Source organism: Schistocerca americana, chromosome 1 (assembly GCF_021461395.2).
Source record: "Schistocerca americana isolate TAMUIC-IGC-003095 chromosome 1, iqSchAmer2.1, whole genome shotgun sequence".
Taxonomy (NCBI): domain Eukaryota; kingdom Metazoa; phylum Arthropoda; class Insecta; order Orthoptera; family Acrididae; genus Schistocerca; species Schistocerca americana.
The window spans coordinates 223654421-223675550 of record NC_060119.1 but is presented as its reverse complement, the minus strand read 5'-3'; the positions used below and the strand labels follow the sequence as shown (position 1 = coordinate 223675550).

General features: G+C 38.5%; 1 protein-coding gene across 1 annotated transcript in view; it reads right to left on the bottom strand.

Annotated features, from left to right (window-relative positions):
• LOC124612865 (coiled-coil domain-containing protein 149) overlaps positions 1-21130 on the bottom strand; it is a 53920-nt gene that overhangs the window by 32466 nt on the left and 324 nt on the right. Inside the window, exons 2-7 of the mRNA XM_047141339.1 lie at positions 19129-19287; positions 12683-12847; positions 4976-5092; positions 4168-4340; positions 1213-1285; positions 291-375 (exon numbers count right to left, since the gene is read on the bottom strand). Coding sequence (XP_046997295.1) covers positions 291-375; positions 1213-1285; positions 4168-4340; positions 4976-5092; positions 12683-12847; positions 19129-19287 — 772 coding nt within the window. The remainder of the gene's footprint in view (positions 1-290; positions 376-1212; positions 1286-4167; positions 4341-4975; positions 5093-12682; positions 12848-19128; positions 19288-21130) is intronic.

Sequence of the window (21130 nt, the reverse complement as noted above, 5' to 3'; positions counted from 1 at the left end):
CACTTAGAACAACAGAGCACGGTTATTCAGAGTAGATTAACAGGTCTGAACCTTAATTAATTCATGACACAAGTGACTTTAGAAAGTTTATTATGTGCCAATTATTGATCAGCACCACAGACAGGATACAATCTAAAAAATAACATGAAAACTCTGTTGCTTGATAAGTTTCCTACCCGTTAACTCTAAGGCAAGATCTGCTTGGATAATCAGTTAGCTAGTGGTAGTACGAAAGGAAAGAATATAGCACTCAAACCACATACTTATGAAACAGAAAAATCTTTAGTTACCTTGCTTATGAGACATTATCATTCCAGTGCTGCTGTTACTTCCCAGTTTCACAGCTCCCTTATTGCGTTTCTTATCCAACATGCTCTGTTAAGGTAAATAATGTCAACATTACATGTTAGCTAAGGTTAGTAGGAAAATGACTACAAGCACTAAACATTAGAAGTTATAAATGTCATGCAAACCTATGAAAACATGTTTTACTGTCCTATTTTCCAATGCTCATTGTTAGTCATACAAAAAATATAGCAAATTGATTAAGTTTCTTTTAAAACTCCAACATGAAGCTTTACTACATGGAATTTTATCAATCTGTAAAACATTTGAAAATAAAAGTGAAATATTTTACAGCACTAACCACTATAAGTAGCCTGAGAATTTCTGAATGATTTACAAATTCTCATGTTTATATTTCATGTTTCTCTTTCATTCTTTCACCAAGCAGCAATAATATGGATTACATGTGACAAATTAAAAATGTATGCTAAACTGGGACTTGGAACAAAACACTCCATTTTATGGGCAGTGAGTCAACATTTACTCCATATGAGCACAACCCCCACAGACTGACTCAAAGCTTAATCTCATCACAATCTTCTCCCTTTTCCTTCCAAATTCCGCACAGGGTGTGATATAGTGCTATAAGACATCTCAACACGGTTACACTTGTTATAAGCAATCAAAAGAACTTTGTCTCATTAACCATATTGCTTGTGTACACTAACTGCGTCCCAATTTCTCCTCCCTCCCACTACCTCCCCTCCTGAACTCTCTCTCTCTCTCTCTCTCTCTCTCTCTCTCTCTCATTTAGAGAGAGAGAGAGAGAGAGAGAGAGAGAGAGAGAGAGAGAGAAGGGGGACCGGGGAGAAGTAACGAGTACAATATGGATAACAACAATTCCCAATAAAGCTATCCAAGCCTTACCTTATACTTCACGACTGTCTGATTTGACAATTCTTTTTCTTCTTCACACTGTTGCAGTCGGTCTTGTAAATATCTATGGAATTGAAACAATATTTTGTAACACAATTACACAAGAAATGGAATAAATAATCAGTTACTAGAACACAAGATCATTTTTGTCTAAAGTATTACCATAAACAAATTATCTATCATCATCTATCATCATCTTTACCCATGCGTGCGCACACACACACACACACACACACACACACACACACACACACACACACACACACACACACACACACAAAAAAAACCATTACTACGACAATACTCACGTACGCTCAGAATAGAACAAGAGTGTGTGTGTGTGTGTGTGTGTGTGTGTGTGTGTGTGTGTGTGTGTGTGTGTGTGGGCGCGCGCGCGCGCGCGCGTGCATGCGCGCACACACGTGCGTACATGCATGTGCACGTGTGGATGCACGACAGTTCCAATGACAAGCAGTCAGCCTCCATTTTTGTATGTCCGCCCATCAGTAAGAACATCATCAAAATGAATGAATTCTGGTCTTTCCCTCAATTGTCACTCAACCTTTTTTCAACAAGTACTTTCTATCATCATAAAGATTTGTACCCTTTGAAGATTCTTTTACAACTAACAATATAAAGCACTTACATTATAAATTTTAACATAAAATAAATGATCCTATTTCATTGTCTAGTTTTTTACTGACATTTGTTTAAGTGCAAATTTATGCCTTTCACTTTAGCTCACATCGACATATGCATTAACAAATGACAAGATATGAAAACTTTCACTACACTATTAGCAAAACTTTAACCTCCACATCTAACACACAATAAACTGAAAGCAATTGATTTAAGCACTTAATACAGCCCCTTTTGCTCTCACGAACACACAGCACAGCATGGCATGGACACCACTAGAGACCAAAATCAAAGGGAGGCCTTCGTGGTCCATTATCTTGCCGAAGGCACAGATTGTTTTTGGGATGTGAAGATGAAGAAATGGATGCACAAAATCAAACAGTAGTTACTGCATCTTTCACTGGTGAGAATAAAATGAGACATATGTGTTGGTTGCCCCATTTCACCCTATGTAAACATCACCCAGAAAAGAGTACTCCCACGGCCAGCAACAACAGTGTCCTGCTGGTAAACAGGATACGTCACCATACACAGTTCTGGATCAACATGTACCAATGTCATCAGATCATGTACCAACATGTACCATGACTCAATAATCTAGGTGACACTTCCACACTTTGAATGTCCAATGGCAGTGTTCCAGCATCCACTCTAATCTCTATACCCTGAGATGTGCATTGAAAAGGGTACACATCTGGAGCAGAAACTTCCATATCCTATAACAAGGAGGTAGCTCTGAATTATACAGGTACTTGAGGCACATTCTGAATAAGACAGAATTTGAGGTTTTGAAGCTACTTGGGTTTTAAGTTGGTTGAGGAGTTAAAATTAACGTGTGGCCAAAAAAAGGAATTAAACTGAATTTTTTCTGCGTGCTTGGAAGGAAAGAGCAAGAAGGATATTCAGGTGACATTTTTAATTTTAAAATACGAAAATTACAAACAATAATTCAGATTTTTAAGTAATTTCCAGCGTAAAAGGATGAGTTGGTTTAAAAAAAAGATATTCTATAGAAATCGTTTGAGTCTGTGCACAAATATGCTCAAATTCTGGAAACAGAAACCTTCTTGCAGTGTTACAGAAGTTGATAAATCATAGTAATCTCACTAAAAGGCAATAAAGGGTGATTTTAATCAAGAAAGTATAGCAGAAAAAAATATTGATTGTGTAGCAGAAAACTCTGGGTACAGTACTAGAAATAATGAAGGTTATATGTTAAAAGAAATTGTGTTGAACAACTCGTTTGTCCTCCATCCATTCTCCCAGAAGAAAACAAATCCCATAGCAACTTGATAAGGACCCAATGAAAATAAAATTTCCTCCATTATATCAAACAATGAAGAAATTTTACAGGCTGTTATAGTTTTAAACCACTTTTGAGCCACAAATAATCACAAATCTGTAAGATGCAGAGTAAAAATACATAAAAAGCTAGAAATGAACAGACTCATTAGGCAGGAGAGAATATCTAGATTACGAGGATTTGTATTAGAATACGTAGAGGCAATGATTGGAAGTTCTGATGGTATGTAAATAATTTAAAGAGCAAGATTAAATTAAGTATGCAATTAAGCTCATTATTTTAGAAAATGAAGATTATATGAGCATACACAAAAGGGACAATTGTTATACATGCAAATGTTCAGTAAAAAAAAACTCTCTCTCTCTCTCTCTCTCTCTCTCTCTCTCTCTCTTTCTCTCAGAACTTCAGCACACTAGCTGACAAAGTCTTTTCTAAATGGTACCTTCTTTCCCCCCACCTCCATTTCAAAATTCTCTCATTGTGTGATGATTTTGTCATTACAAGACTTGCTCTCCAGCTTACACTGGCATTTATTTTCATGGAAACTATTTAGAATAATTTCTATCCCTTTTAACTGTGGAGATATAGCAGTATCTCTTGATACATCCTATAAGGTGAAATCACTCAGAATTGTTACTACAGTTCATCACCTACACACGATTAAGGTCACTACACTGGACGTCAGTTTGCACAGCATATGAAATACTGGGAACATTATGAACATTGCTTCCAATACCAAATCTATAGTCTGACACAGAATAAACTTAACACAATTTATCTCATACGAAAAATGCAGAAAACATTTCAACAGAAGGGGTTTTTTTCTTCTTTTCTTTTTACACACACACACACACACACACACACACACACACACACACACACACAAGTTAATCTCAATTGTATTGCATGATCAAAGCACCAAGACAATTTACTATTGCTGCTACCCTTCACAATTATGAGTTTAGGGTTTATTCATGAAATTAATAAAACATAATGTGTCTCACCTATTTTCCATGACCAAAGCATCAACGTCCATAACCTTGTTACTGTCACCCTTCAAAACTACATGGAGTTCGTGGTTCAGTCGGTGAACTTTACACTTGTATGCATCTCGTTCTGTCACTAAATCCTCCTTTTCATCCAGAACAGCCTGAAGATCAAGAGCCATCTGTGTGCACTGTGGGGATTGCTAGCATTAATATCACACACTCTCAATAAAACATTACTGTTGTGTTGATTTTACACTAAACATATTCCAATGGTTTGTAACTTAACCATATCAACAAAATTCAAATATTTACAAATTTTTGAGAAACATACTCTCCTTTTTGATTTCCTGATGGAAATAAAATGAGAGGCAAAGAGGTGGGAGATGAGTCACTCACAATCAGATCAAGACATGTTCATACAACGCAAAGCAACAAATATGTGCAAAATTATAGTCATAGGTGTACGGGGCAATGACAAAGAGACAGTAAGAGGCCTTCTGCAGGTTGTAGTGAATGGGTGGGTAGTGTTACTGCTCAAATCCACAAAGAATGGGGGAAATAGATGATATCATCACAACACAATAGAAACTGACAGTCATGAAGTATGCTCAATGAAGGAGATAAATATTTAAGAACTTTCTAGCAAAATTCGAATTTCAGATCCTCTAAGAGGAAGAAACATAGATTAGGTACAACAGCAAATAAAAGTTAGTATTTTAGCTATTTAATAATAAAAAATAGTATTGTAACCACAGAGTTTTAACTATGTTGTGTTATTAATGAGCCTGTAAAAAATAATAAGTAAAAATGAATGGATCAAAACCCTTTGATTCAGTGTCTCCAACTGCTGAACTAATTCTTCCCTCTGGTGGGAAGGAAATGCTTCATTATCTCTGACAATCGGAGCATTACGCTGCTGATTTAAGTGCTCTCTGAGTACCTAAAAAAGAACATCAATTTTATGTATTAGAGAAGACTTGGATTAATACAGAGATGAAAAAGTTCAATACTGAAATATTTATTAGGTTTTAGCACAGTGTAACTCCAAGGCTTTTCATAATAGTGTAAAATTTTTCTGTACATTGAGTATGAATATTAATCTATCTTAAAGTCTCTAGGGCTGACAGATAATCTTCTACAGTGTATGCATCAAACTATCTTTTGTTTCTTATTCAAGACCTATCATCTGTAACACAACTTAGAAGTCATTTCGTCATGAAACCATTGTTAAAATTTCTTGTCATATGTAGTATGGCAACACAGAATCTATTAGCTTTAGACATGTTCTGTTTGTAAACTGCCATAGTTAATGTTACAATTTATAGTCAAGCATGTACACAATTTACTTGCAGTGGTACACATGTAGCCTGAAGACTCGACAATTTTATTTCTTTAGTTCAACTCTCAACCTATTTGTATTGAGTTTGCAATTTTTAATCCTCACTTGCTTTACCAATCCATGTAAGCTAATCTGACAACAGCTGACCTTTACTAGAAGTCTAAGAGTTCACAAGAAATTAAAATTTGTACCAATTTAAGTCTTGGATTGGATACTCTTAGACATTATTTATACTCCCCAGAAACAACTTTCTTCATCAACATAAGCCCTTAATATTTGTACGCTAGGAGCTGTTTTGGAGTTCAGAAATACAATACAATTTAAATATTTAATATTTCAATATTAATTAACCCCAGCAAGTTTGATGAAATGTGAAATGTATTTTGGATAACCTGTCACTTAAATTTTCCAATGAGATATAAATTCTTAAAAAGGTAATTACTTTGTGTAATAAGTAATTTTGCAAATTATGTATTTCATCAATTTATGTTCTGCTTCTATCTTGCAGTAATTTATATAGTCATATAAACTTTGCAGTTATTACCATACAATATTGAGTAGTACTGTGATTCAAATTGCTTCGCAATCTATAGTGTCTGGATTACTGCATATTTTCAAACTAAGCTACCATTACAGCTCGTCATCAAACTTTGTTATCTTTGCTAAACATAGGAATATAAGTCAACTGTTACGATATTAAGTAAGTATGAGTATCACAGATAACTGATCAAAGATTGCCATTTCAGTTACAAGTATTATTCACTGAAATAGGGCATGGAAACTCCAACTGAAGTGACTGGTGCCCAGCAACACATGATTCAATGCTCAACAACTGATTACATTACTTAGTGAATCGACCGATACCCAGCCTAAAGATTCCAAGCACCTTCCTTTCTTTCTTTCTTTCTTTTTTTTGTGGGGGGGGGGGGGGAGTAGCTTTAGGGCACAAAACAGGTTAGGTTATAAGCACCCATAGCCCTGAGTTAAAATGGGTTGTTTTCTAGGATAAGCATTCTGTGGCTCTTGAAATTAGTCGAGACATAACAACATAATCAGCATTGGTAGGCCAGTAAAGCCATGAAGCATAACGACAGTGATCCTGAAATGCTCATTAAGAGGTATGCAAAGAATGAAGGTAAAATGTACAATTACAAAAACTATCCTTTTTTTAAGAGGCTGCTCAGAAAGAGTTTCTAGGACAACCAGTGTTCACAGTCAAAAATTACATCACTATGCTTGGGTGAGTAAAGCGTAGAGAACATTCCACAGGCTGTGCAGTCTCTACTTAAAACTAGGATAGTTCTAATGACAAACGTGAAGTGTAAAGGATTAAAAAATTGACACTACATTGGAAAATGGTGCACTGTCAGTGGTTCATTACAATGAGAGCAGAATGGTATTAGGTCACCGCGTAACCGACGAGGATGGGGGGGGGGGGGGGGGGGGGGGGGAACCGATATGTAACCTAGAACCTAGTTAAAATGATCTTGCAACAGGAGGAAGTCACCTAGGCATTAGGGATAGCCAATGTTCATGCCAGGAGTGATAGGTGCACAGCAACACTGAAGGTATTCAAGGAGACAGAACAGCTAAAAGCCATGGGTAGTTGAGCTGCTGTCTTGGCAGCAGCATCAACAGCCTCAATCCTCAATCCAGGAATCCAAACAAATGACACATTACTGCCAGCTTCAGCGAGCAAGTGAGGGAACTCCTGGATTTGTAGTACTAAAGAGTGGTACTTACTTGCTCATTGCACAGAGGCTCTGGAGAACCTGGCAGAATCAGAGCATACAACAGATTTAGAGAATTTGTGTTACCAGACGTAAAAGGTGATCTGGTACAAGGCAAACAACTCTGCAGTAAAAATCAAGCATTTACCAACAAGGTGATATTTAAAGATCTTTTCGCCACCAACAAAGGTGCACCCTATCCCATGGTCATCCTTAGTGCTGTTGGTGCAAATTAAGATGGTCTCCCCAAATGGCATAAGAAGCTCCAGAAAAGCCAAGCCAATGTTTCAAGATAGACTAGTGTTTGTCTGGAAGTCCAGGTTGAGTACTGACCTCTGCACAGAGCCAAGGAGATGGGAGACAGGGCAGGGGTGGGGAGAACACATTCACCTCTCACGAACATAGCAGGTAATGCGAGATAACGCTTTCGATATAGGATATGATAGCAAACTCCAAGAGGCACCATGTATCAAAATCTGCTATTCTCTTTTTGTCTGTACTGCTTGTTTTTCTTTTACTGATGTTCATTTTACAATCTCTTTTCAAGACAATATCCATTCAACTGCTATTCCAAGTTCTTTGCCATCTCTGATGAATTACAATGTCATAGCCACACCACAAAGCTTCTCTTTCTTTCCCCTGAACTTTTTCCTTTTCAAATGTCTCTTTAGTTTTCTTTACTGCCTGCTCAATGTACAGATCGAAAAACATCAGGGACAGGTTACAACCCTGTGGTGTCACCGCCAGACACCACACTTGCTAGGTGGTAGCCTTTAAATCGGCCGCAGTCCGGTAGTATACGTGGGACCCGCGTGTCGCCACTGTCAGTGATTGCAGACTGAGCGCCGCCACACAGCAGGTCTAGAGAGACTTCCTAGCACTCGCCCCAGTTGTACAGCCTACTTTACTAGCGATGGTTCACTGCCTACTTATGTTCTCATTTGCCGAGACGATAGTTTAGCATAGCCTTCAGCCACGTCATTTGCTACGACCTAGCAAGGCGCCATTATCAGTTACTATTGATATTGTGAATCATGTACCGTCAAAACCGATGTTCATCATTAATGGATTAAAGTTAAGTATTCCACCAGCTACGTCTGTTTTTTCTAAATTCTAATTTCCTTGTCATGTTCCAGACCTCACGCCAGCCTGCGTGAGCTAAAATGCGTGCCTTTCGGCCTCCTCTAGTAACACGGTGTTGGCTCTCCTGCCAACCACAACAAACCCTTTCCTACTTGCTTCCCAACTACTGCAAATACATTTCTCAAGTCTCCCACCAGATCATATTGTGCAAATGCCACAACATTTCATCGATACAAGTGTTCGACATCTTCAGGTGGTGGTAGTTGCTATTGCCAGTGCTGCAAGACGTGACAGATCATAATCACACGGCGGCATTGAAATTTACTAGGCCGGGAGCAGGAAATACACATGCACAGGAAGACAGTCACAGTTGGAAGAAAGAGGCGCTCATAGTGCCCTCTGCCAGGAGCCACAGAAAGGCCTCCCGTGCTTTGCTCTGTGGTCAATGACTGTGCTGCCGGAAGCTCCTGTGGTCAAAAGCTGAATAAAATCTCAGCAGTTTGCTATGTTGATCATGAATTGTAAACTCTTGTTTCTCCTGTTTTAATTCAAATGAAGACAGTGCTGGATTCCAGGCAGCACTTCATTGAAAACCTGCATCCCTACTAATAAGACTGTCTGCCATATGGATATGTATGGCTTCCTTAAGAAAACAGTCACCAAAAGACGACGCTGAGGATAAAACTTCAGTCTTCTCGTAAAACATATGATGCCCCACAGCTAGGAAATGCCCGCTACCAATGATTTATCAGGTTGCCCCAGGTGTGTATGTTGATGACGTTCAACAAAACATTTTTGCACGGTTCGGCATGTCTGCCCAATATAAGATTTCCCACATTGGCATGGGGTCTTACATACGCCACATTTCATAATGCTAAGACCACCTTTGATCAAAGACAACAAATTCCTCAATTTTGCTGGTGGCCGAAAAATATGGTTGATGTCTTGTTCCTTGAGGATTCTTTCTATTCTTCAAGACATGCTTCCAAAATATGGCAAGAACAGTGATGCCTCTGCATCTTCATTTACATCCCTGCTTTGAACTTGGTTCAAACAGAATTCATGGTATATGTATCAAAATAGCCATTCTGATGGAACGCCGTTCTTAGATGATGTAGATCACCAGGCAGACTGTCAGTATCTAAGACAACATGTGCTCGATGTACCAAAGAGTGTAAGATTCTACCATTTTGTGCAATATGATGACAGCTTGTGGTCTGCAAATATAACACTGTGAGTCAGTTTGCAGTAGATACTATGTCCCAATGAACCATCGTCTTTTCTTCTGACTATGACATCCAGGAATGGTAAGACGCTATCTTTTTCCATTTTCATGGTGAAGTGTAAGCTAAGAGAGGATCCAACAGACAAGAGTAAGAGAAAAACATCAGACCTTCTCACAAAGAGTTCTATTCCAATTAAAGTCATTAAAGGTCTGTGCCAACAGGCTGCAGACCCCCCAAGACTGTACAGCCTGCTGATGATACACAAGGATAAATCTTCTCTTCACCCAACAGTGAGCAACAATGGCACTCTTAACTATTTCCTTGCTAAACATCTTACTTTGCTGCTGGGACCCCATGTACGCAAATAAATGTGAGCATCACATCTGGAAATCAACGGCTTCATAGGACACTTGAAGGCGCTTAAGCTACAACCACTGGATCATGTGTAAGAAAATGACACACTTAGAGCCATCCTTATGTTGTCATTTAATGTGTAGCTACCAGGTTCAGCACTTCAGTACACCATCTTCAGGCCATAGTTGATGCTGAAGGGCTTATAATCCATACATACGATGCATCAGTGGCCAACAACTGGTTTACACTGACTACCTGTAACTACACTGACTACCTGTAACTGTGATGTCATCTCTCCAACCATCAACTGTCAACCATCAGTTGACAGTTGATGGTTGGAGAGACATCACAATTACAGGTTGTCTGCATAAACCAGTTGTTAGTCACCAATTCATTGTATATATGGATCGTGACAACCCCTTCAGCATTAATTAAGGCTCGAAGATGGTGCACTGAAGCACCGAAACTGCTGCTACACAATAAATGACAACATGAGGACGGTGTAGGTGTTTCACTTTCTTACAATAATGAACGGCCGCAGTCCCCCCAGACCTCCTGGCACAAGATGAACATACAAAAAGTTGGATCTTTTGGTTAGCTTTGATGTAGTATCTTTATTTATGAAAGTACCAAAAGTTGGATCTTTTGGTTAGCTTTGATGTAGTATCTTTATTTATGAAAGTACCTCTGCAGGACTCGTTGGAGTTTATCAGCAGCCAGTCTGAAAAAGACATTGTGGCATTCTTTGAAGATGTGCTTAATTTATTTCTTATTCAATAACCAATATTTAGAACAAATGAGTAGTGTTGCCATGGGAAGTCCTCTGTCTCCCATGGCAGACAACTATTTTATGGAAGACTGAGGAAGAAGCACTCCAGTCGCAAGTCTCCAACCTTCCTGCTTCTGGCAGAATGTAGGCGATACATTTGTGGTGTGGCCCCATAGAATAGACACACAACCTAATTTGTCTCTGGCAACAGAACTCCGTCCATCTGAATATACAGTTCACCATGGAAGTGGAAATAGATGGTATCTTACCATTCATGGATGTCATGGTCAGAAGAAAAGACGATGGTATATTGGGACACAGTGTCTACTGCAAACCAACTCGCACTGAGTTATATTTGTAAGCCTCAAGCCATCATCACCATTCTACATGATGCGGTACTGTCTTACACTCTTTGGCACACTGAGCACATGTCGTCTCAGATACTGACAGTCTGCCTGGTGAGCTACAACATCCCAGAGTGGTGTTCCATTTCAATGGCTCTTGAGATAGACATGCCATGCATTCCATTCTAAGCAATTTCAAAGCTGGGATGTCAATGAAGATGTGGAGGCATCCATTGCAATGCTGTTCCTGCCATACTTTGGTGGCATGTTTTCAAGAACAGAAAGAATCCTCAAGAGACATGACACTAAGTGTGTTGTTTGGCAACCAGCAGAATTTAAGGATTTGTTGTGTTTGGTCAAAGACGATCTTGACCTTTGGAAACATGGCATATATATGTTCCCATGCCAATTTGGGAAACCATATATTCGGCAAACATGCGGAACCATGCAAAAACATTGTGTCGAACACCATCATCATATATGGCTGGGGCAACCTGATAAATCAGTGGTAACAGAGCATTGCCTGGACATGGGGCACTGCACGTTTTCAAAAAGACTTAAGTTTTATCCTCAGTGTCATCTTTCTGTGACTATGCTCTTATGGGGGCCATACATATCTGTATGGGGGGGAGGGGGGGGGGGGAGACAATTTTATCAACTGTGATGCAGGTTTTCAGTTAAGTGCCACCTAGGATCCAGCACTGGCTACCATTAAAATAAACAGGAGACACACAAACTTCCAATTCACAGTTTGACACAGCACTTCTGCTGGGATTTAATTTAGCTATTAATCACAGGCACGTCCAGCTGCAGAGTCATTGCCCACAGTGCATGTGCAGAAGGCCTTTCTGCAGTTCCTGGCAGGGGACACTATGAGCAATGCTTTCCTCTACTGCAAGCCTCTTCTTGTGCACATGTATTGCCTGCTCCTGGCCTGATAAATTTTGACACCGCCACACAATTAGCATCGATCATATCTTGCAGTACTGACAACAATTACCACCACATAAAGATGTTGAATAGTTGTACGGATGAAAAACTGTGGTATCTGCACAATATGATCCCGTGGCCAACCTGAGAAGTGTATTTGCAACAGATCCATCATGAGAGCAATTACTGTTTCCCTTTCATTTTCTCATGACTCAAAACTGCTGTCTCGTTTATGTGCATGTTGTAGATAAACTTTCACTCCCTGTATTTTATCCTTTACCTTCAGCATAGTAAATACTATGCAAGTGTGGAACAATTCTGTAACGTAGGGGCAACGAAGCAGACAATCGTCATATTGCTAAAGTCACCAAACCCTACAGTTTCAGAACAATGACTTTTGTAATGGCTACTGTCTCTAGCATTTTGCTTCTGTTGACTATTCTGACATAGCTCAGCTCTCTCTCTCTCTCTCTCTCTCTCTCTCTCTCTCTCTCTCTCTCTCTTTCCCTCCTTGCATAATACCTTCATTTCTTTTTCCAGCAACTTTTTTCCCTAATCACAAGATCTTTGTGCTGCTTTATTTATTTCTCTAATCCTCTTTGTTCTCATTCAGTATTTTTTGACAGCTGCATCACTGTGCCCATTATATTTAACCTTATCACTATAGCATATCACAAACATTTTATGTCTACAGTTGTTAAAAATGCCTAAAAATCCACATCGCAATACCAGCTTTAAAATATGATGATACGTACCTTTATATCACCTTGAGCATCTCTAAGTTTTTGTTTCAGATCTTCTGCTTCCATTTTGAGTGCTTTATTTTGTTCTTTGGTCTCCCCTAGTACCTGTAGTATGCTTGGAGCATTAGCACCATATGAATCCATTCCGTCATAATATAAAGACATCTTACTCAAACCCTAAAATAAAACAAATTTCTGATCAAACTTACATAGCATTAACATCTACTTGATGCATAATACAAGAACAAAGTATGAAACAAAAACTAAAAGCTATGCAAAAGCAAAATCTTAATCAGCAAAGTGAAGAAACCAGAGGCAGAAATGGCAGTATATTATACTTCAAAAGACAACAAATCTATATCTACTGGATGAAAAATTGTCACTGACACAAGTAAAAAAGGGCATTATGCAAACATTAGATAAATTAGATGGGGGACATTGTTCATTCTGTAGACTTATAGTGAGGAGTTCCTTGAGGAGTATAATATCCAAAACAAACAAACTCTAAAACATTATTTAAAAAAAAAAAAAAAAACACCATGTGTAAAATATGTTACCCCATTACTAAAATAAGCTCAAAATTAAACAATAATCAATTAAGGCATAAATAAAACTTACCAGGCAGATGAGAAATGATAGCAGTTATAATCAGAGACTTTCATCTTTCAGGCGAAAGGAACCCTGACTCTTTCAGAATTAAGTGTGAAAATCACTTTAAAGCCAAATTAATGGAAGGCATAATAGCAAAGAAAAAGTGAGATATCAACCATTACTGCAAATTGCCAATAAGATATGAGCATCTGAAGTGGTATTCTACAACTCAAAAGTAGAGAAACAACACAGAGAAAATAAAAAGTAGAAAGGTTATGGGTTAAGTTTCCATCAATGATGCGGTAATTAAAAACAGAGCACAAGTTCAGATTAGAAAAATGGAAACAGCTATGTCCTTTTCGAAGGAACCATCTTGACATTATTTTTAAGTTATTTAGGGAGATTTAGGATGGCCCAATCAAAATTTGAACTGTCGTTCTCCAGTAGAGTTGGTGCTGTTCAGCACTGCACCACCTCATTTGGCAAACAGAAAATAGAATATTAGATGGAGCTAGAATAGCTTACCATAATATTTTAGGGCAGAAGGGCGCAATGTTTTCGGTTAAGTGGAAATTTTGAGAATAAGGCTTTAAGTGGCTGAAGGCCCACAGTTGATTTTCCAAAAATTCAAAAATACCTTAACCTTTAAGTTTTCAATGAGGAAACGCACACTAAGCGAAAAATCAATGCAACGACAATAACTAAATTTAAAAATAAGGTTTTAAGTGACTGAAGGCTCACAAATGATTTACAAAAAACAAAGTTAAAATTTTTTATAAAGCATTGTCTATAATACCAACATACCATTAAACACCCATGAAAAGGACAGTATAGACAACGGCACTTAGAAGCCTCCAGGGGGTTGGTGGGGGTGGTGGAGGGGGGTTGGCCTGCACTCAAAACATTAACGTTCACTTAGGTGAGACAGGTGGTGGGCCCAACTACACTTGATCCAACTGTAACCCAACCAAGAGACGGTCACGGTACAAACGACCAAACAACTTGCTAGCCACCAATCGGTACATAAAAATTCAAAAACCAAACTGTTATGGATGTGATTATCCACAATGAAATATGTATTAAGCTGTCAAAACTACACGCCATACTGGACAGCACCAACAGGTGAGGAAAGGACACTGCCTGAAATTACATTAGTGGCCAGGGCAGGTACTCTGAACACTAACGGCCACAAGGCAGAAAATTCCGCTGGTGCACTTGAATTGTAGTGAACCAACACAGTTAATTCCACTGCACGGCAGCTTGATTTCACCACTACAAACACTTGGTGTTGCTCACTGGAAAAGTTCCCCAACAGCGAACCACTGAAACAAACGACACAACATGAACGCACGTGGCTTGGGTACTTAACACACCACTCAACTTTGACATCATGGGTCGGTCAGCCATGAAGCTCGCAGCAATTGGACAGCTCCAGACACATTCCAACACTGCGCAGGGACCGCCAGCGGACCCCGCCGACTGCACCACATGGAGATATCCTCCCTGGTCCGCACCAACCGACCGACTCCCCTCAGAATGCGAACAACATCTAAAATAGTCGTCAGTGGAAATAACGCCAACTACACACACAATCGGACCAACACTTCCATGAAGACCAGAACGATACCCAACAGTAACTAAGAACGCATTAAGACAAATCGGGAGATGATGCGAGCGCACACACACACACGACCCACGAATGATTGGCAAGCCAAAACGCATCGTCCGGTAGGACGACAGACCGACGATCCACCAACACCATGGCCCATCTCAAGTGATGAGTGGCGGCAATAGTCGGGCGAGCCATGTTGACATGACGCCGACCTCACAGCTCCAACCTAACTGCACTAGTGCCGCATTGCAAACCCCCGACTGGCAGGTCCGGACTGTGCTCCAGAGGCATTCCAACTGACTGGCAGCCCGAACTCACGACCCGAACTGGCTTACGACAGACAATGACCGGGAAGTAATAGCAGTCGAGCAAAGATACTACGGGAAGGGATATATTGATACGTGGTGCTAGCACCACTCACAGTCACGCAAAGCAGCAACTCAGTGACACCAGTAATTTAAATTAATGTAGCGAGGTGGAAGTACATTAAAAACAGGGTGTAAAATACGTGATGGCGAGAACATGAGCCACGCACAGCTCAGTCACATTTGGTAAAAGAGCACTATGGTATCAGCTGTTTTTCTATTGCGTGCTGCTGCTGTTAACAGTTCCCATAACTGGTGATGGAAAGTAAACACAATGAATCTTTAATCGGATATGTGTAGCCAATCAAATTGCTTGTTCATACATTCCTATGCTTCGCAAATGAAGTTAGCTGGTATTTTGTTTTGGCTACAGCAATTTAGGCTATGCTGATCTGGCCTTCTAATGTTAGCCAGTGTGGCCTTCCTGTGACAGTACTGCAAATGGCTCAAAACAAGGGGAAATTAATGCACTTATTTTTTCCAAGGGCATGCAGCTGTTCTGTCAGAGATGCCAAAAGACTTGGAGGAGCAGATGAACAGAATGGGCAATGTTTTGAAAAGAGGTTATAAGATTAGTATCAATAAAATTAAAACAAGGGTAATGGAATCTGGTTTAACTGAATCGGATGATGCTGTTGAATTAGATTAGCATATGAGACACTAAGAGTAGTGGATTAGTTCTGCTATTTGGGTAGCAAGTTGACTGATGATGGCCGAATTAGAGAGGATATAAAATAAAGATTGGCTGTAGCAACCAAACATTTCTCAAAAAGAGGAACCTGTTAACACTGAATATAAAATTAAGTGTTGGATTTCTGAACATATTTGTTTGGAGTGTAGCCTCACACAGAAGTGAAAGGTAGATGATAAGCATTTGTGACAAGAAAAGAATAGAAGCTTCTGAAATATGATTCTATAGTAGAATGCTGAAGACTTGATGGGTAGATCATGTAACAAATGAGGAGGTACTGAAATGAATTGGGGAGAAAAGAAATTCATGGCACAACCTGACTAAAAGAAGGGGAATTTTGATAGGACAAATTCTGAGGCGCCAAGGATTTGTGAGTTTTGTATTGGATGGAAATAACGGGGTACAAACTGTTGAAGGAAACCATGGGCTGATACAGTAAACATGTTCAAATAGATGTAAGTTGCAGTAGTTATTCAGAGATGAAGAGGCTTGGACAGGGTAGGTCAGCATTGAGGGGTGCATCAAAATGGTCTTTCGACTGAAGACCACAACAGTAAATTCCACCCTAACAACCACCTCAGCAATTGTGATACACTATGGAAAAAACAGCCAAACATTGGCAACAACGAAGATTATGAATATCTATCAGGTCCCAACCTAACAACAACCTAAGGAATCTTGACGTACTAAAAAAAATGTTATTAGACTGGGCAATTGTCACGGGCTATTCTATACTATCATCTGACTAGCTATGACCAACAACAACGAATTGCCAACAGCACCATGCAACTGGTGAGTTGCAGACATCATAAGTGCACCTTAGTTTTATATCTATACATCAGTCAATGGAACTCATCTTATATCCAAAAGATTAAATAGCAGTTTAATTTCAGAGCAAATTATTGTACTTGCACCATTCTTCAACTTTATTTTGGTGTTGAGGAGGAAGAAAAGAAAATATTGTATGCTGATGACATGACAATACTAAATAGTGACCAAAATATGGAACAGCTTGAAAGAAGAGCATACATATCTGCAAATGTCACAGCTCAATGGTTGTTGGAAAATGAACTGGTTATAAATCTAAAAAAGACTATGTATGCAGTGTTTAAAAACAAGGAAAAGTCTGTAGACATGGATTTAGAGGTGGATGGAACATGGCTGGAAGAAGTAGAATCTGCTAGATTCTTAGGTATTCTTGTGGATAATGAACTGAAATGGAAAAAACATTAATAATGTCTGTAAAAAACTGAGCTCTGTCATATTCTTAATGATGCAGCTATCACAGTATTCAGACAAGAACCTTCTGTGTACAGTGTACCTTTCGAACCATACTTACAGTATGGAGTGACTGTGTGGGGAAACTCAAACAAACAAGAGACAAAACAAGTGTTCACACTAAAAAAAATAGGACCATTTTAAGAAGAAAGACCTCTGAAAGGTGCAGAAACTGTTTCAAGAATTTAGGTATCTTAACTTTTTCATCGTTGTATATATAAAAAACAATAATGTGCATCACAAAAGGTACTGAGGACTGGATTACAAATGCTAGTGTACACACCCACAATACAAGAAGGAAGAATGAAGTACGGAGCATACCCCACCGACAGGCAATGCTAGAAAAAGGACCCCGGAACTCTGGTATCAGACTACTAAGAAGTCTGATAAGATTTTTACAGTGTTGCAGAATACTTATGCGATTAAATTTGTATATATTGTTATTCATTATCAGTGATGTAAAAATGTAAGCTAAAGGTGTAGAAATATAAGTGATAATGAATGTTAATGTTAATGAATGTCCTATATTACACGTACATTTACTGTACACAATGTAATCTTACAAGATCAAATAAAATTCAATTCAATTTTTCCTCAGTAAATGAATTACATTTGTTGGCACTTACCATGTTGTGTTCATATGATCTGTTGTTAGTTCTTATGTGGTCTGAAAATACTTACACAAATTATTTAATCATCAGGTGTACCAATTAAGTAATAAGTTATTGGTGTTAAGCTGTGTATGGCAAATGCCCAAACAGAAAATAAAAACATCACAAACCCCCTTTTTTTCATTCACAGCTGATTTTCCTCTCAACTAATCTCTTCATTAACATCAACAGCTTAGTGATCCTCACTGTTCAGCTGGTTGATTGTTTGTATATGGATACACAACATCTACATCATGAATTGCCAAGAATTTGCAAAATGAAGACCAGTGTGATTAGATAAAACATTTAAAAATTATTTAACACAACTGAAATCAGTGACCAATGCTTTAAAAACTTTCACTTAATCACGCTGGCCCACAGTGCAGTTGTAAAAATGGCTATTTTTACATTTCTTACACAGTAGATGCCTTTTGCGACTGCTGCTGAGCTGTGAGAGTGAAAAATATCATGCAGAGTTTGGAAGAACAGTTACGAATCGACTTTGAGGGTCAAGTTCAACTGTCTCAACTGACAAGCGGTATGTTGGGTTCAAGATTCAGTATAAAGTTATGTCAAGATTTGCCACTGTTATTACCAACACTGCCACTTTATTTCAACCTGACATTTTCTTAACTGTGTTTCTCTAAATGAATTTTACATATAGGACCAGCACAAAGCAGCTTCGAGTAAGTGGTAGCCTATAGTAGAGTATGAGGGAAGAACGGCAGCAAGGAAGGAAGGAAAAAAGACAGAAAGAAAGATAGTTACCATCGAGTCGACAGAAGCGTCCGATCCCACGCGTCGGCTTTGACCCGTGACGTAAGGGTGTTGTGACATCATGACGGCGCGGAGTTTGGTTTGAGTGTGGCTGTCTCCAGTTCTGTTTTAACTTATGTTATTTACTTTTCTGATCTGTTCGTTCTATCTCGTGAGATTTTTTTTTTTTTTTTTTTTTTTTTTAGACAAAAAACACTAATCAGCTACTGAAGCATCTTTATCTTCTATGGGTTGCAGGGGTTACGACCCCTGGGGGGGTGGGTGGATATTCATGCATGGCTGTCTTCACTTACACATTGTAGCTACGCAAGGCATCTAAATTTGTTTATATTTAGTTTGCCCCCCACCCAAAACACCCATTTCCCGCGCTTGTCCCATTAGTGTCATTAGGCTTCTTGTGGAAAGTGTGTGTGTTTGTTTTTGCTTCCGCCATATTTGTGACGTCATGGGTCAAAGCAGATGGGCGGGATCGGACGCTTCCGTATTTCCGTTACCATCTCGTGAGATTTTTTCTTGAGAGCAGAATATCGATCTTGAAGCTGCTCTGCCATCAACTTAAACTGGTCTCTCTCTGTTCGGCATTGGTCTAATTCCTTGCTAAGAATTAACAATGCTTCAGCCTTACTCTGCAGCTTTCTTCTTAATGCAGAATTCTGTACAAAGAAAAAACATTTTAGCAATTTCCATAAAGCAAAGCACTTCTTGCTCAATATTTAATCTGCTAAAATTGATATCGTACAGCCTCTGTCACAATCATGTGTGTATATGCCAAGATAAACTTCCTCCAGATTTACAAGCCATTTCAGAAAATAAACATTTATATTTAATTTATCAGCGGAATTTACAAACCACTTGAAACACCAACTGACAGCAACAGCTCATTCTGTCTGATATCTTATAGAGCTATCCTTTTCTGCAAAACTGCTGGATGCTAGTATATGAGAAACTGTCACAAATATCTTACATGCTCTAAATTTACAGAAACAGAATAAGATGAAACTAAGAATGAATAAAAGGCTTACACTGACATCGTTAACAAAACGCAATCAAACAGCAAGTCTAATACTCTTTGACCAAAGCAGTAAAATTAGTTAGGCTCAGAAATGGATGATGAGTAAACTTAGATTACAAATGTAAGAACCATAAGATGAAAAGACATTACAATAGAAATGGCACTTCAAAAGGTCAGAAAGGGATTTGAGAAAACTCAAAGAACGCCATATTGAATATAGTAGAGTTCAGTAAACTTTAAAAAAAAAATGGGGGGGGGGGGCAATAAAGAAAGAAAGAAAAAAAACTGGTCAATTAAGTGGGGATAAATCGAAATCGTTGACACCACCTGTCAGCTTTGACCAATGATGACATTGAAGTGACTGACAAATAATTAACTGAAATACAGTATTTGTAACATACATACGACAACAATAATTGCCGTCACATTCATGACATAACATTCGTTGCCATCACCATCTCGCAACCAGCCTGTATGCTTTCAACCTAACGTAGACCTTGGACTACACAACAACATGTCATCACAATTAAGACTTTGTATTAAAATTCATATTGGCTTTGCAAACCCTCAACCAAACTGTCAACTTTTGGCTTATGCTAAATCCCAGACTATGCTACACATCAGTCTGTCACCACAACCCACATTAAAAAAAATTATATAGTCAAAAAGCAAATGTTATTAGTATTCTGTTCTCTTACTGTTAGCATGAATTGTTGAACTGTGTTTTATTCAACTCATGACATACATTTGCAATCCATTTGGTTTGCGTACAGGAGATATGTCAAAAATTTATTATACAGTCACAATGCCCAGTATTGATAGGGTCAGTTCACTCTTCTGTGGAGAAGAAGAGTTAAAAATCTGTTTTACATTGTAAGGGTAGCAATTGCAATAAAAAATAAATACAGCCCCTATTGATAGCACAATGAAAGAAATCAAATACTTTCACAATAAAAGAGAACATGGGACTGTCACACGAAAACAAAGAAAAAAATCAAAGTCATTATAATGTCATCTCTGAAACAGGAAATCAACATGCAATCAAATTTAAGTTTCCAAACAGCATCAAAAGAGGTCTTCTTCCGATGTAATGCTCGCAGGCAGATCACATTTGAAAAAACAGAGCATACTGTTACATTTTCAAGAAATTGTACGAAAAACTATTTTCTCACCCTTCCCACACAAAATGTCTATACAACTTACACATAATACAAAGATGATTGTGATATGATTACGTATTAGCCAACTAAAGTAAATTTCAATTTATAAATGGAATGCACCAGGGCCATGTGACAGTAGTGGAAAAATGTTCTCAAAAGTACATAATTATGGTAGGGATTAACTAGGTAGAGCATACGGTAAGAAAACATGCGATTTCTACCTCTTTTGAGCATTATTTTAACTAGTGATGAAGTATCTTAGTTGTTGTTAATGGTGCTGCAGATAAAGGATTTTACATTTAGTGACTAATTAGTCTTTAATTA